The 25,608-nt window shown below is 36.1% G+C and overlaps 2 protein-coding genes across 4 annotated transcripts; one reads left to right on the top strand and one right to left on the bottom strand.

Annotated features, from left to right (window-relative positions):
* The first annotated feature begins 904 nt into the window (after nt 1-904).
* Nucleotides 905-18,602, top strand: LOC139962483 (5'-nucleotidase domain-containing protein 1-like). Of its 3 annotated transcripts, none has more exons than XM_071962479.1 (12): nt 905-1,148; nt 4,269-4,412; nt 4,952-5,043; nt 5,370-5,545; nt 7,969-8,051; nt 8,359-8,443; nt 8,975-9,149; nt 9,665-9,762; nt 10,728-10,846; nt 13,357-13,527; nt 14,235-14,409; nt 15,181-18,602. In XM_071962479.1, the coding sequence occupies exons 1-12, from the start codon at nt 1,023-1,025 to the stop codon at nt 15,276-15,278; spliced, it is 1,542 nt and encodes a 513-aa protein (XP_071818580.1). In that variant the 5' UTR covers nt 905-1,022; the 3' UTR covers nt 15,279-18,602. The 3 variants fall into 3 exon arrangements, with proteins under 3 accessions (XP_071818580.1, XP_071818581.1, XP_071818579.1); XM_071962480.1 differs by lacking the exon at nt 905-1,148 and adding an exon at nt 3,745-3,820; XM_071962478.1 differs by lacking the exon at nt 905-1,148 and adding an exon at nt 3,843-4,029.
* Nucleotides 17,712-25,582, bottom strand: LOC139962484 (uncharacterized). Its single transcript, XM_071962481.1, has 5 exons — nt 25,453-25,582; nt 24,406-24,469; nt 23,573-23,695; nt 22,465-22,603; nt 17,712-20,499 (listed from the first exon to the last, which is right to left on the bottom strand). Exons 1-5 carry the CDS (start codon nt 25,577-25,579, stop codon nt 20,089-20,091), a joined length of 864 nt encoding a protein of 287 aa, XP_071818582.1. The 5' UTR covers nt 25,580-25,582; the 3' UTR covers nt 17,712-20,088.
* Between the last annotated feature and the right edge of the window lie 26 nt (nt 25,583-25,608).

Below are 25,608 nucleotides of genomic sequence, written 5' to 3'. Positions count from 1 at the left end.
TAACAATCTAGCATACTTATTTTGTGTTTATACTGTTTATTTAATAGTATTAATTTAGAGTTAGACACAACGGTGACCGGTTCAGGATCCTCTGAAGAGGGGGACCGGAAGACAAGTACTGATGAATAAAATACCCAAATTAATTACTATCGAAATATAGCGGTGCATGGAATTTCCTTACAAGGAGCAATTCTAAATGTTATTGATATGTAATTTTCATTGAGCAATTTTACAGCTAACTTTAAGTCCAGAAAAAATACAATCAGACGAGAGGGCAGGGTCTATCTTTTTTGATCTGCCACTTGCCATTTTTTCTTTCGTTACCTGGCACGTAGCCAGGAATTTGCCAAGGGAGGGGCGAAACTGTAGATTCGGCATTGCAAACTATCTAAGCGTAGCGCCACCATGGTTGGGGGGAAGCATACAAGAAAATTTTGGATGAAAATGCCTCCTAGATCGCTGGAAATGGCACTTCCCATGCCTTGTAAGTTCCATCTTAGCATTTTCTCTTTTGAAAACACTAGCGATATCATAAAAACATTAAAAAAAAAATTAAAAATATGCTCAAGGGGGGCGGCTGCCCCCTTCGCCCCCCCCCCCCCCCTGGCTACGCACCTGTTCGTTACCAATCGTTATCAAATTAATATTTCATACCTACAGATTAATAATTCTTAGCAACGGATAAATAATTAGTACGAACGAATTGATGATTCGTAGCAAAGAGTTGTGGCTATCAATTCGTTCGAACGAACGGATGAATAATTCGCATAGACATCAGATATGGCACTTTCAAACTGCCACTTTCTGTTACAGTCAAAATTCTGGCGATCTCGTAAACTTGTCTAAATTTGCTCAATTGGCGTTCAAAATATGCGAGTTGCTCGAGCTCTCACAATAACATGTAACACATGTACCCTACACGTGAATAAACAATAACGTGTATACCTAGGCTAGATGACCCTTGGAGTAATACAGGACAAGACCCAACACAGCATTTTTAATTACAAATCTAAACAATTTGTATGAATATCTGTAGCCGACTGATTCACTGTTGCAGAAATTACCATACCGTTAGATTACCATTACCTCCCCGCCAACACTGCTATACTAGATTAGCATCTCTGCTGAAATCGATTCGCAGAAGTGAGGTAGGCCTAGGCATTAAACTGTTCAAGTTAAGCCTGGATGTTATTGTAATGTAATGTTAGCTCGGTCTGTACCAACAAGTAAACTGTAAGCAAGTGAGGCTAACTATACATATATAGTACAGTGAAACAGTAACGAGTAATGGGAAGTTAATTTGTAGTCTTGTTCATGATTTTTAGCCTGTTTTAATGTGTTACAGATGATTAACAGTAATTAAATAGCTTAAAGGGTACATAAACCCAACCATCATCTGTAGCTTAGAATATGACACTTTTTTTTTGTGAAGAACAGCTCCCCGAAGCAGTTAAGAAAGATCTCACACCTTTTGCTGTCATTTAAATGTAAGCCATAGAGCCAAATGTACCTGGAGAACTTCATTGTCCTACTCTTTGTTGTTTTCCTATCTTTAAGGTAGAATTCCAGAAGTTGCTAAACAGAATATAAACATTGTTTGTAATAAGGAAAAATTAACAAAACTGATAGACATGTGGCACATCAATGTCATGTTTAGAGTAGACTTAATCAAGTCTTCATGTTGTGTGTGTAGAGTCTATAAATCTGTGACGTCTGGTAGACTAAATGGAATAAGATTTGCCTTTGTTGTACCTTGTTGGCTTGAATTGGAAGACCTTTTGATTATATATTTCCCTTTTCATCATTTCTTCTGGTTAGTGATCAGTTCATACAAACACTGAAACAGTGAACACGCTGTAATACGATCAATAGAGCTTTCAAGATTATGTTTAAATTTGTAAATATGTAAAAATATATATATCAAATGGACTTCATTAGTCATTTCTTTATCTTGTGTCAAGACATAATTTATTATCAAGTATAATAATTAAGGCTGTAATTAATTGCATGTGTTGATACCTATCATCTCTTCTGTTCTTTACATTACACCATCCGACCAACGGTCAGTAGAACTGTGAATTGCTCAATATTTTTATAAAACACATCAATGAAATATTTGTAATATTATTATTAGTGTTTGCACGGGTTATCCGGGTACCCGGGTACCCGCCCGACGCGACACTACCCGGTTCCTAATTTATTACCCGAATCCTACGCAAAGTGTGATTTTAAAAGAAAAAAAAAAATCGCAAACCGACGGTTAGGCAGATTTCCCATTGACTTAGTGTGGTGTTAGGCTACAATGTGGTCGAATATAACAGCAATAACGAAGGTACCCGCCCGACGCGATATATACTACCCGGTTCCTAATTTATTACCCGAATCCTACGCAAAGTGTGATTGTTTTAAAAAAAAATTGCAAACCGATGGTTAGGCAGATTTCCCATTGACTTAGTGTGTTGTTAGGCTACCATGTGGTCGAAGATAACAGCAATAACGAAAGCTTTCCATAGATATCTTATAACTACGTCACAATTTCAGCTAATAAACAGATGGCTAGGCTAGATTACCCCCATTGACTTAGTGTGGTGTTAGGCAACCATGTGGTCGAACGTAACAGCAATAACGAAAGTATTCCATGGATGTCTTATAACTGCGTCACAACTTCAGCAAATAAACAGATGGTTAGGCTTAGCTAGATTTCTCATTGACTTAGTGTGGTGTTAGGCTACCATGTGGAAGAAATTATTATTTATTCGTTCGTTCATTTCATAAAAGGAAAGGCTGACAAGGAATTTAAAGAGATGTTTATGGATTATAGACGGGATAACTAAAAAATAGTAATCGCAAGTGGCTTTTTACTAATCGTTTTTTCCAAATGCGATTTCGCGCAATCTCGCGGCTAATGCTTAAGAGCTAAATTGGTTATTTATATGGTTTGATAATAGACGTGCACGAGCAAGCAAAAGCAGCGGCGGCAGTGCGATGTTAGTAGTAATGCTAATTATTATTAAATAATTTATTTATTAACAAGTTAATGAAAGAAACAAAAGCAAATAAAAATTATTGAGGAAGGTTTTACACCTTATCTTACACCTACGTATTTGAACATGAAAACATTGTCAGTAGAGAATATAATGCATTTGTTACAGCATCCAATATGTAATTTCTTGAAAATCGTGATACACGAGGGTAAACAAATTTTTTCCGGGTACCCGGATACCCGACGGGTAACGGCCCTCGGGTACCCGGTTCCCGATTTTTGGACCCGTGTAAACACTAATTATTATGTAGAAGCAATTGGCATATAGCTCATTCAAGTTGTAGATCTGTTTTTCTTGTGTTAACACATCCCTAAGGTTATCATTGAAGTAAGATATTATTTTTGTATGAGCAAATGTGATTCTAGTGAAAACCTTACTCAACATTATTATACGTACTGTATTAAAGGAAAAAGGCCCAACAATATCATCCCGTTAAACTTGATACGATACAAATTCTGATAATCTTGTACTGAGCATGTAAAGGATATGTTATGTCCATAATTACTTAGACGACAGAATGTGTAATTAACATATATGGAGTCCTTTATGTACCATTACAATTTCTTTATCAACATTACCAACAATTTTATGTGTTACTTTAAAACCTGTGAAATGGTACCTAGAAGACTCTGTAGCTTTTATAATGAACAAAAATAGATAATTTCATTATAGTTAAGTTAATATTTGTTATAGTCTCATTAACCAGTTCTACAGCAATACCATCCAAGTAGTAAATAACTGCAGTATACACCCTGTGGAATATTTTGTGCATAGATGTAGGTAGCCTATAATCAAACTTATTACATACATACAGTATATGCGAGGACTACAGGATTTACTAGACTTTACAAAATCCTTTGAAACAGTCTGTGGGGTGTTGTGGTTCATAGGGATTAAAGGTTTTGCTCACTGTGGGATTTTGTGGGCTTTAAGTATTTGTTCTTTACAAAAGCTACAAGGCTTAGGGATAATACAGAAGGAAAAGGTAAGGTTCTAAGTACCTTTTGTTAGCTTGATGTGGAAGACCTTGTGATTATGTATTATATTAAATTAATTTATCACTTCTGTTGTGTAAACCAAAACGTTGAACTTTATGGAGGTAAAGAGTACCGTAACTTAGGCTAGTCTATAAATGCTGATGTGTCAATATTTCCCTTTCCTTATAAAACCTTGTCTGTTTTCAGACTATGCCATAATCTCAAAGTATCTACATTTCAATTTCAGAAGGGAGACTTTCATCTCAATTGGAGAGCATATTCCACCATGGACAGTGTTGGTTCACCTCCTCTTAGTTTCTCGGATTACGATGCCATCGGCGTCGATCTGGACCATACGCTCTGCAAGTATAAATTGGACAATCTGTTTCCAGTAAGTTTTATTCCATGGGGAAAATTTGGGATATTCATGATTAACCCAGAAAAACAATTCATTTTTGCAAATCTGTCATTTCTTGTAAAATAAAAATTATTTTCAAGAGTCAAAACATTTCATAATAATAATCATAATTCCACCCTTCATATATTTTAATTCATATTTTAATTTACAATTGACTTTTGTTGCACTAAGAAAAAGAGGAGAGAGTAACAGAGAAAAATCCTATAACAGTGAGAATAGACAAGTTTTAAGTAATTTACTTTAAAAGTTAGATTTGGGTTCATGTTATACTCTCTCTCTTCATTATGAGAGCTACATTGTTGTAAACGATCCAGCAAGTACAGACAATTTTCATATTTCTTTCTTTAAGTATGACATGTACTGCCTTGTCCTTGGTGGCTTATAAAAGGCCCTTAGGTCTATTCGGTAATGAACAAGTTTTTGTTTTTTTGGAGAATTTTTTTTTACCTAATACATTGCTTTATGTTTAGATTAACAAAATATAATCCTTGACATGTTTTTTGCTTTTGCAGCACATTCATGAATCTGTGACGCAGATTCTTGTGGACGAGTACAATTATGATAAGGAGTTATTGGAACCGTTTTATAACGATCGTGATAGTTGGTAAGTTTAGGAGAAATTTTAATAATGAAGCTGGTGCCCCCACTCCTGGAATATGAGACTGGCGCCCTCACTTTCAGGATGTCAATTCTTATATGTTTTCACCAGACACAGCTTGGCAGATTTGTATATATACTACTTTATACTTCTTTGTTTTGCTCTTGAACAGGTTTATTAATTGCTTCTGCAACCGTCTGTCAGATAGAGATAGACCTGTGCTGAGCCACTCTTTGTAGCATTTTCCCATGGAGTTACGGTCCACATTAAATTACACAATTGATGAATTTCTCATATGACAATTCTTCCTGTACTTTTCTTTGTTCACGTAGCTTCAAAGGACTCGTCTTTGATTTTAAGAGGGGAAATATTTTAAAGTTGGCAGAAAATGGTGAGATTCTGAGAGCATCCCATGGATTACAGATGTTGACAGATGAGGACATAAAGGAAGTCTATCCTGAAGGATGGCAATACTTTTCAGAATTGAAAGAAACTTTGGGTCAATCAGGTTGGCTGTCCTTTGTTTTAGTGGTCTTTACAAGACATACAGTAGCTGCTTTTAATCCGACGGCGCTTTTGAAAATGTTTTACTTTTCACGACGAAATTTCTAAAACTTATCAGTGCGTTCCTTCCAGTACTCGTAACGAATGTGGCATAGCCGCCTGTGTTTGTACTCGCCTAGATTATTGCACTCATTCTTCAGGCATGAGCTTCCTCTGCTAATTCACAGAATATCTGTGATTTCTTTTCTACCTCGGGGACAAAAACTATTATCCTAACACACTGTAACATACGCAAACTGGAGCCTATACCGCAATTTTTGCAAAATTCTGTGATTTTTTTTTTACCCCAGGCTCATCACTGATTCTTGCACTCTGGATATTTTTGGAAATCTTATAGATACTAGTACAAGTTACAGGGGCGTATCCAGGATTTTCCAATGGGGGGGCGCCAGGCATGAATGATCGCCGTCCTGGGGGATGGGTCTAAGGGGAGGGGTGTACAATTTTTGCTTTCAAAGAAGGGCTGAAATGCAAAATGGTGTCATATGCATGGGCGGCGATCCGTGCTTCGGAGTGGGGGGGGGGGATATGACCTTGTTGACTATCTAAGCGTAGCGCCACCATGAGTTGGCGCGAAGCGTACAAGAAAATTTTGGGATTAACAAACCCTCTAGATGGCCGGAAACGGCACTTCCCGAGGTTTCCAAGCGGCATATACCCAACTTTAAAATAGGGATGTCATGTCCGAAATATCTCATAATCAGGATCCAAAATACTTTTTTTTTTAATTTCGGGTGTTATTTTGGGAAAATTGCCCCTGTCAATCTTGTTTCAGGCGCAACGTTAGAATGTTCGAGAGCTCTGTTATATTATTCGATGAAGAAAATGGCCTCATGCAGGCTATTATAGGCCTATACACATGCAATACACAATTACACATAGTTACATTCCTAGGTACCGATTGCTAGGGCATCCAGGTGAAACGTGTATTAAGCATTACCCTGGTTACGTGATATTCTCAGCTGTTTGAGGGAACATGTACGTGTGTAGGCCTACTATAGGGCTTATATGAATACTATGAGGGTGCATATCTGTACTATATCAATACCGTGGGCGCAATAATACATTTTGTTGTTATAGGGCCAATGAAGCCTACAGTCAACTATTTTTGCTTTATAAAGACGCTTTATTTGAAAAGATCGCACTGCGTTTATGGTAGGCGAGAAATGAAGCTAAAAAAGAGCCGTACATTAACGAAGATGCATAAATGTAGGCATGAAAATATTCTTATCCCTGGCATTTGGTGGGGAGGGGGGGGATATGGTGCATTACATCCCCTCCACCCATTTTCATGGGGGGATATATCCCCCCTCCACCCAGGATCGCCGCCCATGGCCATATGTGATCCATTTTTCGACCTTAATAATAAGCAACATTTCCAGTAAATATGGACACAAAATGCACAATTTAGTATGGCTGGCATGTCATTTAGTGTTTATAGTGATAATACAAACACAATTACCATCTATGTTTCTAAAACTTTTATGCCGCCGAACTTCGCCAGAACCTTTTTTTGGCAAACAAAAAATAAAGCATACGGGAGGGGGGGGGGGTTGAGAGATCACCGACATCTCACATAAAGGTCGTCATCAATTTTTTTTTTTTTTGCTAAACTTTTTTTTTTTTTGGTGACGGCCAATAGGGGGGGCGCGCGCCTGTTGCGCCCCCCCTGGATACGCCCCTGAGTTAGGTACTTAACATTTGTGGTTAGGGCTTTGCACTCAGGCTCATACACAAGGAAAATATACCTACTGTACCTTGTATAAGGATAAGATTGATATAAGATTCTTACTACAAGGCTAGTGGTCTCTTCACGACTTACCTTTGTAAATTGATTTCCCATGTTGACATGTCTAATGGGGTTAATATATAATACAGGGTTGATAATAATGGGGTTAATAATAATAAAATAATAATATAAAAAAATAAAAAATATATAATAAAATAATACTAGTAATAAAAAATAATAATAAAATAAATAATAAAAATAAAATAATAATAAAATAAGATGGGGTTAATAATAATAGGTGTAATACATAATACACAGCGCGACGAGACTTAATTGTAAGTTGCACTATATAAGAACTGTTTATCATTATTAAATGCTTGTTTTGAAGAATCCTCTCCTCTCCACTGACAGATCTGAATTCCCCGGTCTCCTAATCTCTTTGCTTTTGATTCGTACGGAGTGGGAGTCGTATTTAGACATGAGTACATTAAACTAAACAATCGATCATTGACCCTGTTTTTCTTTTTATAACATTTGTAGAAAAGCAATTGTGGCACTTTCACATATTTTGCAAAACTTGTGATGACATCATGGATAAGTTATTCATCTATATTTCCCCAAATTTCTCTTTCTCTCAGAGAACTACCGCTATTTTGAAAATTTCTTTGACATGCCGCTGTTGGTCATCTGTGCAAGAATTATTGATATGCTGGATCGGAAGGTAAAGTATGAATTTCAGATTTATTAATAAGTGTGTCAATTATTATTGGTTTTTTTTAAATTTCTCTATAATCATATGATCTTTAAATACCATTAGAACTTTAGTATTTCTACTATAGCTCATATGACTGATCAGTCGTAATTAATTTTTCATGAAGCCAAATACTAGACAAACACTCAAAATTCCCAATGGGGGTTAATACATAACCTTAACATACTTTGCTAGTTTGGGTACAATATAAGTATTATAGTTACAGTGATGGTATATATTTTCAGTTAAATTTACAACTATTGTTTTTTTCCTGCAGGCAGGGAAACCGCTAGGCAAATACACATTTATAACAGATTTGTTCACTGTATGTGCTCGAATTTGGGACAGAAGCAACTTTTCCAGTTAGTGAAATTCTTTGTACAATTTTCAAGTTTGACTGAAGTGTAAATTCTAAAGATGCAAAACTATATATTCGTAACTGTCTGTGATTGTAAAGAATACCGTAAGAGACCTGCCAAGCTGTCTTCTATGTGAATTACAGGCTGATCTGGATTTACTTTATCTGTGAATCATGAATGAAGTTTACGTGGATTGTAAACGGTCACAGCTTCCGTACGTTTCTGCGAACGGACGGACAAGCAGGTAAAATTGAATAAATTCAGGTCCTTTTTCCAAATTTGGCAATATTCCCTGGACAGTACATATATCTGGGGACATTCCTGGCAAGACTTTGAATCCAGGATGGTAGAGGAAATTTGGGGAATGTCCCCAGATGTTGAAGTCAGAACACACATCATTTTGTTGTTGAAAATGTAAAAGGTTAACGTCACATGCTTAATATGATATGTACATACGTTGCAAGTTACCTCGGTGCAGTTTTTACCTGCTGGGTTTTAAAATGCTTTAGCTTATATTTTTGGGTTGCATTACAGCTGAGAAAGACAACTTCTTCGCAGGGATAAAGAGAAACCCCGAGAAATACCTCCAGCCCTGTTCTGATAAAGTCCGTAACTGGTTGAAGGAGATGAAAGCACAAGGCAAAGTAATATTTCTTCTTACAAGTTCCCACATAGACTTTGCCAGCTTCTTGCTTGATTTTATACTAGGGTAAGTTTGAACATCGAAATTGAGAGGGAGAAAAATATTGTTATCTCGATTACTGATTAAAAGGATGTCTTGCTTGGGTTAAATTGTTTTAATTGTAATGATCATGAGAGCACATCTTGTTGACTTCAGTAGGGAAAATGGTTGGTGATGGGAGAAGGGCTTGGCTTGAAAGTGAGACTTTTTGTTGTCAAAGAAAGTTTGCTAATTGTTCAAGACCAGTTGAACAAAATTGTTATCATTGTAAGTAAATTGTTTTTGGACTGGGAAGTTGTTTTGGAATTTAAGTAGCATATACTGCAAAAAGTTGGCATATAATGATAAAGATTTGGCATGTTATCGTATGCAAACAGCATTATCAAAATGTCTCATAAATTATAATGTAAACATGTTGTCTGCTATTTTCTCATGCTACTAATAAAGAAACTTATAAATATATATACATATATTAACCTTTCAATTTCAGGAAACTTTTGGAACTTTTTCAGTTAATTCTTTCCTTTTAATTTTGTTTCCAGATCTGATTGGAAAGATTACTTCAGTATTTGTATAACCTATGCTCGCAAACCTGGATTTTTCATGAAAACACCTGAAGAAAGACCATTTTTATCACTAGGTTAGTCTCATCATACCTTGTCCATTTTAAGACAGGATCCATAGGAGAATCACATAGTGATGATGATAGTTATGTAGCCTGAGACCTGGCAGACAAAATGAGGTCTGTATAATGTCTTTGATCCTTTATCCATATTTATTTATCTCAACCTGAACCTCAAAGCAGGAACATTGAAATAATTTGTAATACTGCTCTCAATAATGAGTTGAATATGTTGCTGAAATTCTTGTGAACTTCAAGTTTGTAGGTCACATCCCTGTATGCATGTGCTTTGTGCTCGATAGGCTATGGGCCTATGCTAACTTTTCATCAAAATAAAATAAAACTGTTAGAAAACTGCTTATCCACTAGAGAGCCTGTGTAAGAGAATGTGTAAAAGTAAGTTTACATTATGTGTAAAATGTGTAAAAGTAATTTTTCATCAAATTATATCAACGTAATCTTGCTGTCCTGAGGTTAGCAAATGCCATGAGTTGGGGATATGCCACTCATTCATCTTACCGGCAGAATCAAAATGGCTTAACGAGAAGATTAATGAGATATGAAGAGAGGGTGTTTTGTTTAGCACAAACAAATCACAGTCGAGCACCACACTAAACAACCAGAATCTACAGATGTTATAGTCAATATTGTCTCCACCTGTTATACCATAACTACCAGTAATAACGAGAATATCGAGATACATTTAATATAACTCAATATGATGCAGCATTTTGCTTTCAACTTATGTTTCACTATAAGCTTTAGTTTCATTTTCTGTTGCAAATACAATCAGTCAGTTATAATTATTTAAGAGTTTGTTCTGCCGATAATAAATTATACTCACTTGAACAGTTCAAACTCATATTGTGAGCTATGCAATCAAAGGGTTTCTACGATTATAATGTAAATATTAAAGACAGCTTTTGTAATCACTAATTAGCTATGTGTTAATACGTTGAAGGTTTCCTCTTGTTTCGTAACAGTCGGTGATAAAGAGGGCGATCCTGTCTCTTCTCTCAAGTCGGGTGAATATTATTCCCAAGGAAACGTTGAGACTTTCCACAAGTATCTCGAGGAAGTGACCGGAAAAGCGGAACCAAAGGTGAATGATTCAGGCAGTATTAAGTAAACCCATTGAAAGTATAGTATTATGGAACAGAGATTTACATGTATGAACCCTTGCCTGATATTAAGGGGATAATGTTTATGCAGTTGTCTTTATTTGGTTATTTAGCATAAGAGGTGACTACTAAATCATCATTCTGAAATTGGTTCATAATTTGCCAAATTTTGAAGTTTTGATCATATCCTTTGAAGGATTGTACTCAACGTGTATTTGATGTGTGAGCTTTAGGAGAGGTGGTGTGGGGGGGGGGGGCTGTAAAGAGTGGAGTAGTAGGAGGGAGGAAAGTGGAGAGTGGATATAGACAGAGAGATGGAAAACCAGGACAGATTAACCAGTTGGAAACTTACGCAGGTGCAAGGTCAAACAATTGAGTGATAAAATAAAACTAGAAGCAACCTTTAACTATGACATCACACCTGTTTGCTTCAAGTTGACAAGTGGTACAAACTGCGATCATTTCAACATGCAGTATATGGGCAGGGTCAAGCGGTAACGGAGGGACATTTGACTGTTTTCCTTACACATTTTGTCTCTCTTTGCATTAGTTTGAGGGAGTATGTTGCAATTTCTTTTGTGGTTATCTAGACAGGTAGTTACTTGCTTCATACCCATAAACTTAATTCTTGTGGCTGTTACTGTAGGGAAAATATGGCATGATAAACATCATGGTAACGGAGGGACACCAAATGAACACGTGTTTTCACACTTTTTTTGGAAGATGTCAAATCCACTGTTCTTAAGTTGCACTGACCATGTAACTTATATCAGGTGTTGGCTGGTACATTGCTTCACATACACCATGGAAAAATTAGATGAACAGGCATCAATTGCCAAATCTACAGCTGATTTCGTACAGTAACGGAGGGACAATTCCGATGGTAACGGAGGGACACAAAATGTTCTGTGTTGTTTAGTGTAGCCTTTTGCCTGTTTCTGCTGCTTAGATTCAATATTTTTATTGCTGTTGGACTAAAAGTTATATTACTTAGGGAAACAAGGATAAGAACATTTATCCAACAGCTATGTTCACCAAAACATTAGCAATTTTAGTTGTTAATAAATATGTAAGAAAAAATAGTACGAAATTGATTAAAAGAACAAGTTTAAACAGACCACTCTTCATCATTTAGCACTCTCTAACTGCATTATTAGCAACTGTTGGGGGGGGGGGGCTGGTGGCTAGTGCACTTCAAAACAAGTCAGTAAATCACATATTTACAATAGACAGTTCACAGGTACTGTACTGTACCATGTGCAGAAAGGAAATTTCATTACAGTAGTACGACAGTCACATTCCAAACAAAACAACAATATCATAAAAATAAAAGACAATATTCCAATCACAACTATGCTTTGAAGATGTCTGCAAACTTTTCTATTATTTTTAATCCTGATCAACAAATTTTGAGTTTGCTCTTGCTGAAGGAAAGTGGCTTTGGAAGCTCTTGCAAATGGAAGAAAGTATCCTTGATTCTCACAGCTGAAATATTGCTCACAGTTTTGAACTGGTTGGCAATCAGCAGTGTATGAATGAAAACTTCCATTCTGTACCTTCCAGCCAGTGTTTGTGGTGTGTTTTTTTTCTAACTCAAAGGTAGCTTTTCTTGACTTCCATAACTTCACATTCTGAGGAATTTATTAATGTTAGTCAAGCTGTTGTTCTCCTCACATAAACAGGAAGTCAAAAATTCCATTTTAAGAACACAACTACTTAGCAAGTAAACTCCCACTGGCAGGAATCTGTGCACAATCTTGCATTAAACAATTGTCCCTCCGTTACCAGTAACGGAGGGACACTACTTCACTTGTTCTTTATTTTAGCATAAAAGTAGCTAACTCCTTGGTTTAACTTTTCTTTAGTGGTTAACCCTATGAAAGTGTTTTATACAAATTATGAAATTTTTTCAGCATTGAATGACTGAGAAATTAAAAAAAATGTATTTTTTTGGTAACGGAGGGACAGGTAACGGAGGGACAAATCAGGTAATTAGCAATTACTGCTAATTAACAATTTATAGACATTGAAGGGGAATTATTCCTGTGATATGCATAATATTGACCATGACTACTAGGCTGTGTAAGTAATCTTTCTAAGTCATCTTTGTACTAGGCAAAATTTGGTTTTAAAAATATGCCCAAAATTCGATAATTTTTGGCATAACACAAGTGCAAATTGGCATGTGTTATATATGTCTATAACTTTTTATTCAATTAGTATATTTTTGTTCTGCAAGCACAGTGGTAAAATATAACTCTTTACCTATCTAGCCATACCACATTTGACCATGTTCTGTACATTTCCAATTTCAACCCAATTGTTACATTTCCCTTGACCCTGCCCATATATCCAAAATGGTACATAGGAATTGAGCACAAATTTCGCTGGGATGTTAGATTGTGTATCTCTTTCATCAGTTCCCGACGATTTTCCGCTTTCTTAGACTTTATTTTTTTAATTGTTTTTTTTTAATGTTTATTTGCATTAGATCATGTACTTTGGTGACAGCCTAAGGTCGGACACATTTCCCACCAGTAAATTCGCACATTGGACCAATGTCTTAATTCTGGAGGAAATGGAAGCGGAAGGTTTAGGCCCGTACCCCGAGCACCAATTAAATGGGAAGGACGAACCCGTTGCTAAGAAACCAAAGTATGAGGTAATACTTCAAATCTTGGGCAGGGGCTGTCAGATATTTGTCTATGTAAAGTAGCATTTGAACAGGTTTTATTTCACAAGTTGCAATGACTTGGCAGTATTTCTGCATAAAGTGTTTGAACCATTCTATGTAACAAACAAGGTGTTTGCAGGGGATGCTGTCCTGAGGGGCAGGTGTAAGGGAGGGGGTGTTGCCCTCCCCTTTGAGAATTTTTTTTTTATGTATGTTAGCTTAGATGCAAAATGGTGCTATATATGGCAAAGTTTTGAACTGATTATATGTTTAGTAAATTTCGTTCTTTAGTGAATGTTTCTTAATTTTTCCTATCATATGTTCAGAATACTCGCTTTGTTGGGCTGGGACGTGGCACCTCCCCACCCTCTGATGGGTACCCGGGTGAACACCCTTCCCCATCCCCCGGCTTAATAGAGTGAAATGCTAGAAAAAGGTGAAAGGAAGAGATAGAGCAACTCTATGGTGAACTGAAAATTTTGGGTGTCACCTAGGTGATGTTCGGGTCCTTTGCAAAAAGAAAAATCCTAATTTTACTTCTGTTTGTACTATGTGTGTGTGGGTGATGCTACATCTTGTTGTGTGTACGTTTTTCAGTTTCAAAAGAAGGAATACTATTTATGTTCTTTGAGGTGAAGAAAGTTAATCGATATATGTCAGATAAAGTTTTAGTTAACTTCCTTCCGTTTTTACAGGGTCCTAGTGGCACTGAGAAAGAGTTTGTGACCTCAAAGAAGTGGGGATCATTTTTTACTCATCCTATGGGTGAATCATCATCCAAGCCTTCCCAACCTACCATGAATACAATGTGGGGGTACTTCATCAGGAAATATGCATCATTAGCTGTACCACAGCTAGATTACATAGCAGGTGAGTGGCATCGCACAGATATTAGTTATTACCTTGTGAGACAATTTAAAAAGGAGCTATGCATCAGTAGCCTTACCACAGGTGGTGTCCCCCTCCCCTTTGAGAAATTTTTTCGATTTTTGAAGGTGCTCAGATGCCAAATGCTGGCACTTGTGTAGCTTTTAAGCACATACACAAGTACTTGTTTTGCTAACAATTTACATTTTTTAGTGAAATATATTACGCACCTGGTAAAAGTTTTTAGTTTGTTTCAAGAGATGTTACAAGGGACCGATTGAGAGCCGTAAGTAATGTTTCTCGCATGCGTAACTGATGCATTATTAGTCTGTATGATTTTGGCATAGGCTAGGCCCAATTTATGTTGAATATATTGTTAGGAATGTCGGGATTTTAGATATAAAATAGTGCTGGGCGGGATTCACGATTTTTAAGACAGTGCTGGGCGGTAATTTTTAGTGCTGGGCGGGGCTGCCCAGTGCCGCCCAGCGTGGGCACATCCCTGTAGTTATTACCTTTCGGGAACTATGCATCAATAGCTGTGCCACTGGTGAGTAGCATCACACATATAATAGCATGACCCTATGGAGACACTTGCATCCCAAAGTTGATGGACCATTAGTGTAAACCCCACAGGAATTCTAATTCACATCCTGCTTCAAAGTCCATAAATGGCTGTTTTTCTTCTGTTTATTTGCAGTGTTTTTTTGTATACCGTAGTACTTTGACCTATTTCGACAATTCGTGATTTCCATTAATATTTGTCTCTTTCAGATCTTCCTCTGGATTACAAGTTTTCCACCTTTGACAGCGATTCCACCGGTCTAGCTGGATTCTATCCGTGCCCACCGGCTTGCCTCACTGGGAAATGATGACAATCGAATGCAGTATGATTATCATGGTGGAGGGAGGGAGAGAAGAAATAAAAATGTGACATTTTAGGATACTCATGGGTTTTGGGGAAACTAACAAATTTCCATGTAACCATTGTGGTATAAAATAGTTCAAGTTAGATGGAAAACTTGGGTATTTTAATTTTGAATACAAACGGGGGGGGGGGGGGGGAAAGCCTTAGAAACGATTTAATTATTGAAAATATGATTTTCAGTAGTTTTCATTCCTTTCTCCTTTGTTTTATACGTTTTATTAACCATATCCAAAGAGTTTGTCATTAATTAACATGCCCTAAGAAATAGTGTCTATCCAGCAATTGGTCTTAAAAATGGTGCTTCCACTTGATTGAAACAATATCACCAAACTGGTAAACCATTAGGTCAAAAACTAACATAAACTTCTTCTTCTTTTTTTATTTTACTGTTTTTTTTTTTATATTTGGCACAATTTTTAACAATATGATGCCTTCAAGTATGGTCAAGGTACAAAGCATCTCGCTCATTCATTTCCTTTGAAGAGTTGTTTCTTTTTTTCCGTATTGCAAAGGACATCCACTTTCCACCCAATTTGTATTACATGAGGTTGTATCTTTACATATCTTGCCTTCTTTCCAAATATGAAATATTTTCGAGCAAGCTTTACAAGAATCGTTCTATCAAATTTTCGTTTAAATGTTGTTTACTTTTTGTTAAGAACAACCTAAAAGTATCAACGACAAAAAAGGAGGGAGTGCTTAGCAGAGCTGTTCTTATTTCAGAGGCTGGTCGTTAACATAACTTGATCCCACAGGAGACAGTAATTAATTTTTATAGATTTTAAAAGGAAGATCAACTGAGTGCAATAGAACCAAGTACATAATAATTAAACTTAATTCGATAAGTTAAAGGAAAACTAACGGAGGTATCGCAAATTTCACAGGAGGAAAAAAACTATGACAGATACGTTTTTGATGTCAAATAGGTGGTTGCAATTGAGGTCTGAAGCAATTGCAAACGGCTTCATTTTACAGTTAACACTCCATGCTAACTCAATGGACCTTAATACATGACTTACTATTGAGAATGTTGGCAAATGTTGCAACGTTAACATTTGTCCAAGGACTCTCCTTTAATGTTTTTTTTTTACTTTACAATGAGTAAAAGTTGATTGTTGACCCAAAAGGTTGGTTCCCCTTTTCCTTGAACTGTTTGAAACAGTGAAAATATCCGTATGTATCACATGATCTTAGAAGTGGAGGTGATTTCATATAAGGACACTGGAACAGTAAAACTTAAACAGTAAATGCTCTTTAAATTCAATTACAACAGCAGGTGTCATTGGCCTATAAGTGTACAATAGACATCATGGATAACTATCCTTTAGAATGTTTGCTGCTGTTGGTCAGATCTGTTGACCATCTAGACTACAATGTGGATGTTAGTCTTTAGTGAATTTACATTTTATTTCTTTTTAAAAGCTTCTTTAAGAGTATTAGAGGCCATTTTGGCCAGTATTGAAAAGTGTTCAGTATTAGATCATCTCATATGTATTCTCAATCTAACGATATCTGTTTGAAAGATATGAAGTAATCTAGGTGAAGAATCCCCTACCCCCCCCCACCCCACAATGTCACCACCTCCTCTATCCAGAAAATGCAAAGGTAACTAAATTTGAAAATTTAAGATCAATTGCAATCGGATCTCTTGTAGATACTAAGTTAATATCATTCGATCCAGAGAAAAAATTCTCATGAAAGTAATATTACATGACTGTGTAACCAACATCTTGAAAATCAATTGAGCATTTCTTCTGTATAGTTTCATTTCTGTCTTTCTTTATTCAGGCCACTCATGAGTCAATGGTTGAATTATTTCAACTGAATAAAATCATATATATTAGTGATTGTGCTCAATTAAATATGTCATAATGATCTACAACTTGTTTGCATTAAAGTTATTACACATCATTTCCCAAAATATTGCTATTAATAAAAATTAATAAGGATCTGTTTTATTCCGGCATAATACGTTTCATTCAAAATGTTTTACGTGGTGTATTTGTTGTAAATTCCGAGGGGAATATTTCAGTTGATCAGCTAAGCCAAATATTTCAACGTTAGCTTTCATTTTACAATTATGTAGTAGGAATGGGTGACTTGAACTTACCAGTTATATGGTAATGTGTAGAAATCTTAAGTAGCTGTGGGGAAAGATGTTTATAGTTACATTACTCAGTTATAGTCTGCCATGCAAAGACACTGTTAGGTCCACCTGTATCTGGAAAGGGGAGGGAGGGGGATCCATACAAATCCGTATTAACGTTTAATATGTGCAATCTGCATGAACGATTCATTTATGGTCTAAATATAGATCGGAGTGCATCATTTGACTTCTAAAATTATCATTTTTTCCTGGGAGTGAAAAAAAAACAGCCTTTGGCGAAATACTTCATTTAGCAAACGAACAAAGAAAAAAAAAGTAGCCACTCAAAAATAAATCACTTAGAATATCAATTCCCAATATATGTATTTCATGGAGACAGAGATTTGTATTGACCATCAATTATTGCTCAAACACACTGTGTCACAAAAATATATTTATGAAAAAGAAAGAAAAAACACTTGTCAAGATGTAATATCTCAAAGGCAATACAAAGAAACTTTTCATTGGCACCATTTTATTTTTATGATGTTATGATATCATTTTAAACTTTCTTTGAAATGGTTTTGTTTTGAAGGGTATAAGAAAAGTATAGTGGTCCGGGAGGGAGAGATGAGTTGTAGGCATAACTGTGTTAGTATAATGAGTGAAAAATATGATATCTGAAGTGTCAAGTTACAAGCAACGCAGCAACCTGACAATCTGATAATTAGCACCAAAGATATAATATAATTGTAACTTGCCACCTCGACAAGTATCCTAGTCGAGGTGTTGTTAAGTAACGTGCAAAGCAGCAATTCAACAATTTCAAAACTTTCACTAAGATATGATATTATAAAAGTAAATGAATAATGTGAACTGACAGGTCACTAGTCTGAATCCCGTTCTTGCTATAAATTTCTTTTGTCTTTCCAAGATTTAATATTATCGTAACTTGTCAAATATCATATTTTTGATGTGTTTTCAAGTTACATGCATCGCAGCAGTTCGACAACTTTTAACAGTATTTTACCACAACTTGTTAATTTGACAGAAATGTTCAAATTTGTTGTGATTTCTCATCATACTAACAGGCTAAGTCTGCATCTCGCCTGTCCCTTCATAACCACCGCAGAAAAGTCAAGAGTTTTTACCAAATAAAGTTTCTAGGAAAACAAATCTGAACCAAGTTTGATATTTGTTCTCTTTTTCACTGGATAACTTTTTCAATCAGTACTGCTCTCTGCATAAACTCTACATCAATGTGTGTTGTATATACAAGTTACAACATCACATAAATGTGAGAAATAGTTGTAGTGTCTAATTGTAGTGCTACATCAGTGTTATTTAGTCTTGAAATTTGGGAGCAATGACGCGATTTCAAGGGTCTGGGGTAGGGGTGCCACATACTCAATCCATCCCACCCCCCTCTGACTGATCTTTATATTAGCATCAATGTTAAATATATCACACAATTTATGAATGAGAGGTATGGCTGTGGGGTTGTTGAATGCTACTCCCACGTAAGGGGGAGGGGGGTCTGTAATTGATTCCAAGTTTAGATGTCAAATGGCCCATTGGTGAGGCATAATTAGAAAATAAACTAGGTCTACTATGATAAGGCCTAACACGGTGCTAATAAGGATATTTGAATTTTGAAAAAATCCTGGCTGCGATTGGGGTGTCCCAGCCCCCCCCCCCTGCCCTCTGTTTCTAAATGCCGTCTTGGCATGGGAACATTGACAAAACCTTGTGTAATGCCAGTCATACATAACCATGATAAATCCTTTGTAATTTATGATGCTTTGCCTTCCGAACAATGAATCTTTCTTGGTGTTGAGTTACCGTGTGTCCAGAAAAAGAGATGTATTGACGCAAGTTATACTAAATCGAACTGAAATTTGGACTAAAAAAGTGTTAATAAGGTTCAAGCTGTACCTATTCTGGGGTCACCTTTACCCTTGTTCAGACCAAATTTGAACAGTACCAAATCTTATTTCATCCTAGTAGGTCTTGATTTGATATCAAGTTATAGCCATACCTTTTCTAATCCCTCCAGTTGATGACTTGAATGTATATATTTATAAAATTATTATTTTATCAAGTTTGACTATGTGATATGGTGTGGCCATAATAACAGCATTTTAACTGCCAGACTGCTAAGCTAACAAGAAGCCCATATGAAATCTTTTCTGGGCATCTGTGGTCTAAGATAACTTTTCACTCACTTGGCTTCAAATGAAGCTTGATATGGTTTGATAAGATTAGTTTAAACTGCATATTAACCAAATCTGGATTAATAATGAAAAGAAACATTGATTATTCAACAACAGGATCAAATAATTTGCCATATTTATATCTGCTATTGAGATCCAATCAAATTAACAATACATTCAATCAATATGGTTTCATAGGATTAGGTAAAACTGCATATTAACCATATCTGGATTAATAATGATAAGAAAAATTGATTATTCATCCAACTCAACAGGACCAGCTAATTTGCTAGATTTATATCTGGTATTGAGATTCAATCAAATTGTATATCACTAACAAGATGATTCTGCCAGATATTTCAAATAATATACATGATATGCCAGGTATAATCATCAGGTATCATCAGCTTGACATGTGTTTTGTTGAGAGCTGAATTCAAATTCCACTCCACATTTTATTTTCTTCTCTTCTTAAATTTACCCTCGGGGCTTCTACTCCCACTTGATGTTTGTCTTTTCTGTGACTTCCTAGGCGTACTCTCTGTGGTACTGGTTCTGCTAGAATTTGAGAAACGTCTCGATATGCTATCGGAACGATTGAAACTCCTGCTCCTGTCTTGTTTCTCCAATGAAGTTTCTGCTACAGCAAGTCTCTGAGTTAAACTTCTAGTACTATTTGGACTGTTGACCTCAGCTGTAATGTCCTGTGGTCCAGTTTCACTAAACATGGACGCCCCAGAAACCATGGATGCCCCAGTAACCATGGGCCCATCGATCTCTGGTATCTCCTCCTCGATATCGGGCAAACACAATGTCTTTTCGATTCTTCTCAGTCTCTCGTCAAAATGGCACATCACATACTTCATCTGCACGTAGGAGATATGGAAAGAAGGACAATAACTGCTTATGTGCAAGTCATAAATGTCATCTATTGGTACAAAGTGGTTTGAGATATCCTGGTGATATGTTATCACACTTATGTATGCTATGGAGAATGAATATGTATGCTATGTAGAATGAATATGTATTCTATGTAGAATGAATATTTATTCTATGTAGAATGAATATTTATTCTATGTAGAATGAATATGTTTTCTATGTAGAATGAATATGTATTCTATGTAGAATGAATATGAATTCTATGTAGAATGAATATGTATTCTATGCATAATTAATATGTATTCTATATAGAATGAATATGTATTCTATGTAAAATGAATATGTCTTCGATGTAGAATGAATATGAATTCTATGTAGAATGAATATGTATTCTAAGTAGAATGAATATGTATTCTATGTAGAATGAATATGTATTCTATGTAGAATGAATATGTATTCTATATAGAATGAATATGTATTCTATGCAGAATGAATATGTATTCTATGTATAATGAATGTTTTCTATGTAGAACGAATATGTATTCTATGTAGAACGAATATGTATTCTATGTAGAATGAATATGAATTCTATGTAGAATGAATATGTATTCTATGTAGAATGAATATGTATTCTATGTAGAATGAATATGTATTCTATGTAGAATGAATATGTATTCTATATAGAATGAATATGTATTCTATGCAGAATGAATATGTACATAATATATGTATGAAGATTACATCATTGTACAGTGATATGTCAATCTACCAAGATGTTTTCAACAAATACTGACAATCATGTGCAACTGCAAACATTTTGTTTCTTGGGACAAAAGGAATTTCTGATTGACTGATTTGATAAGTAACTAACATTGTGGTAAATTACTTTTTCACAGATCTGGCTAATTAGTTTTGAAGGGAATTCACATTAATCCTCATATCTAAGCTCTTTTCACCTTTTCACAAGAGAAATTTTCATCATTGAACTCCTGTTCTGTTTCATCATTGATATGTACACTTATTTTATTGCTGATTATTCACAAGCCCACAGCTCTTGATGTGAGTGTTACCTGATAAATCACATACCTACTGTATTACATATACAATTAGTGCACAGCATTTTGTGAGACTGAAAATGTTTTGACCCACTTACTTAACCTACTGTATCCCCTAGGAAAGCTGTTGAATACATCACCTGAAGGCTAGCTTGCATTACAGGATAATGAGGGCTTTTGCATACAGTGAGTGTTGTTTTGTCCTTCCCACTGAAACAGTTTTCAAACACCATAGCAACAGGTACATACTGGTATTCTACTCTCCCAATTGGCAAGGTAAAAGTCCATTCTAATCAGATATAGAAGGTGGCACACAAACGAACTAAAAGAGGCTTATACACAAATTTACTTTGTCGTCTTGATTCTCTATCATTGTTTGATTCTGTTTACTTGCACAACCAATTTTGTTTTCTTCTTCACATAAGTAGCATATTTTAAAGACCACGTATGTAATGTGGTTATTGCTCAAGAATAGAGAAAGAAAATTTGTGATACCTTTCTGTGAAGATTGTTGTTGGACAGTATACAGGCCTGTAGCTAACTGCATTTGTTTTAAATTTCTACTTCTTATTAAGTTTTTTTTTGGAGGCGGGTGGTGGGATGGGGTGGGTTGGACTTGCATAAGTATGATAGTGCTACAAAGGGGGGCTCTGTAGCCAAGTACCCCAGACTGGCTAAGGGCCACATTTAAGATAAGTGCAATAAACTGAAGAAAACTCACAGTATTGTCAGTGAGAAAGACAGACAGCATCACAATGCTTTGGTGGAGGGGATCAAAGGACAAAGGGTGGGACTCTATATGACTCTTAATTTCTTTATTCTTTTATACACCTATCTCTATGTATTTCTCTACAAACATATACAACATATACATTAACATATACAAACATTACCCACCTTGGTAATATCGCTGCGAACCGACTTCAAATCGTCGTCGGACTCTTCTTCGTTTACTTTCTTCCTCTCGGGTTCTCTTGCATCTTGAAAGGAAGTCTGATTTACCTTACGAGAATTTATTTGTACAGGCACAGAGTAGCTTTATGAGAGAGAGAGAGAGAGAAAACAATACACATGTATACATTATGCAAAAAGAAAGAAACAAGCATGTTATTGCTTTATTAAAGCGCATGGAGAGATCAAAGTATACAACACTAATTTCATAGTATACATTACTAATAGATGTGCTGGTTTTCCATTCAAGTGCCTAGTGGATTTTCTTAATACCGAGACTTAGAAGCATCTCAGCCAGGGGTTAAATACCTTCATTCCTAGTTGTGCAAAAGGAAAGCATTTCTTAATTTATCAAACACCACAAAACAGAAGGCTATAGTGTACTTTGTACTTTTCTCCCTTAATGTCACTTAATTTCAAACTATGAGCCCATCTCCCCCCCCCCCACCCCATGTCACCACAGCCCTGTATCAACCCCCCACCCGATTGAATCCTCTTTGGTCATCCATGTATGTTCCCCATGCCGCTGGCTGATTCACTCATTCATGATTTGAATACATAACAAATGATTGACCAATCTCAATTAATACATTAATTACTGGGGATAATTTTTTTCTTTCACACTTTCTCATCATCGCACTTTTGCAATCTCTGGTTCATGAACCAACTGCTTACATCTCTGTACATGCTTAAAGGGAGTGAAGACTCGCTTCTGACGCCGGTAATCTGACCTAGTTTCGAATGAGGTGTAACAGAAGTGTTAGACACCACCATTTATCCCAGAAAATACACACACAGCTGCTACCGTCGGTAATTAGACCCTAGTGTACAGTCAATACCTGCAGCTACAGTCAATACCCACAACACAGTGTACATAGCAGCGATGGACATCTCAGGTCTGTATAAAAGATAACATGGTATCACTTTTCATTACTGTCTGCATTTTGTAGAGACAAGAAAAAACTTCACTTGCAAGCAACGGAGAGTTAACTTCTTCAAAGGGTGGCACGCGGTTTGGGGCGAGTCTTCAATGCCTTTAAGATATCATACTCACAACTTAAGCTTGTCTAGCTTCAGCGTTGCATGCCCTTTAAGGTCCAACAGATCTTTACACACTGACTTGTAGAATTTTCCAACGGCTGCATCACAACTGGAACAGCTCAAGATGAAATAAGAACTGTCGGAGAAAGATATGTAAAGATATCAGTAACAACAACACTGACAAGTTGAAAAGCAAGAACACAGATGACAATTTTTTGTGTTTTTTTATTGATTTACTTGGTACAAGGTTTTGAGCTGACTCAAGCGGTCCAATGGACTACAGTATGTTTAGGAAAAAAATCTACTCAGGTGAAGGGGAGTGAATCTAATAGGTACTTGTGACCATGCAATGTAGAGCATATACAACTTTTCACATAGTATTAGACAATTTAAGCCCTTTAAACCATTTTTAATAATATTATAAAATATATATGATAAATTAAACTAGTTAGCTTTGTACATACGGTCCAGCCCGGCATTGATATTAAACAGTTTTCTGAATATGCTTCTCTGCATCTAAGGCCAAAATACACAAATTAACAAAATAAATCAAAATTCAGTGCTATAATTTGGTGTACTTTGGTGACATAAATTACGCCATTTAAAACAAATGGGTTTATCACCCATCTTAGTCATTATTGATTATATGGGTCTGCACCTTTGCAGAGTATGTTACATGTATGGCTGACTAGGAATAAAAAATATATTAGTAGTGTTCATAATTATTCGAAATCAGTTTCAAAATTGTCTTACAATCTACTCGAAAAGCCAGTACTACTGAGTGTCATAAAGGAGCCTGGGCTATACAATAGCAAACCAAATATTGACGCATGATGTGCGCCTTACCATCCTTTCTCCATTCCGTGACCAATTTCTAGTACAGATCCATCATACAATGTTTCTGGAAAATCTGGAAATGGACAAAAACACAAAAAAACATTGAACTACTAAACAGCCTAAAAGCACCTTTTTCACTATTGCTGGCAATTTTACATACTTACTAAGTATTACTCAAAAGTTGGGCATTTAACTTTCATCCCTGAAACATAAGACCACCAAAATCACTGCATTGCCCCCAATGTTCCTATATCTTCCTTTGAATGTTGAGTAGGTACTTGACCGGGCTGGAGAAATTACAATATCCAGCAATGTTGTACAGTATATTTGCTTCTTTTCTACGGAGTCACAGTGACGATAAATTGCAGAATCTCTTCAAAGTCTAGCCCAACGATTACTAGCCCATGTTATGTATCATTACAGTCAGCACAGCATGCCTTTTTGTGCCTGGAGTCTGGGTTGCAGTGCTAGGTATAATTTTCTTACTGAAGTCAGAGAGGCAGTGGAGACGTTAATTTTCAGATGAACATATTTTTGCTAACGACACATAATGCAGAACATTGAAATATGCAGGATAGGTTACCATTGCTGGAGTCAAAGTGATGTTTCTTACTGTATATTTAAGACCAAATCTGATCGAGTGGATTATAATTTTTTTTTTTGGGGGGGGGGGGTCTGGAGTCAGAGGCACAGTGGAGAAGTTGTTACTATTTAGATGAATTTCTCTATAAAACTATTTGAGAATATCAGAGCAGGCTTTTTGAAAACAACATATTGCCTAGGCCTAATACAGAACATTGACATCATACCAAACATTGTGACAACACTATTCTTGCTGGAGTCATACAAGTCCTAATGAAGATGTTCACTAAACAACTTGACCGTGACTCCACAACTACAGCCGACAAAGGGACCTTCTGAAAGGCCAGGTATTCACATTTCACCTTAGGCCTAATCAACAGGATTTCCTTTAAAACATATGTCTACAGTCAACTAAACACATTAATATGATGACCCACTTGGGTCATAGCACAGCTGGTTATTTTCTCATTTTACCTTCTAATTTAACTATCCCCATGTTGTCATTTGCTCCATCCGAATTGGAGGAGTCTGTGATGATAACGTTACACTCCTTGCACTGGAACAGTATTAACTTCTCGTCATCATCGTCAGATGTTGCCATTTTTGCCACTCTGATTGTCTTTTCTCCTA

The sequence above is a fragment of the Apostichopus japonicus genome, chromosome 21, assembly GCF_037975245.1.
Source record: "Apostichopus japonicus isolate 1M-3 chromosome 21, ASM3797524v1, whole genome shotgun sequence".
Lineage (NCBI taxonomy): Eukaryota > Metazoa > Echinodermata > Holothuroidea > Aspidochirotida > Stichopodidae > Apostichopus > Apostichopus japonicus.
The sequence above is the reverse complement of the archived record's forward strand: the minus strand, read 5'-3'. Positions and strand labels throughout refer to the sequence as shown.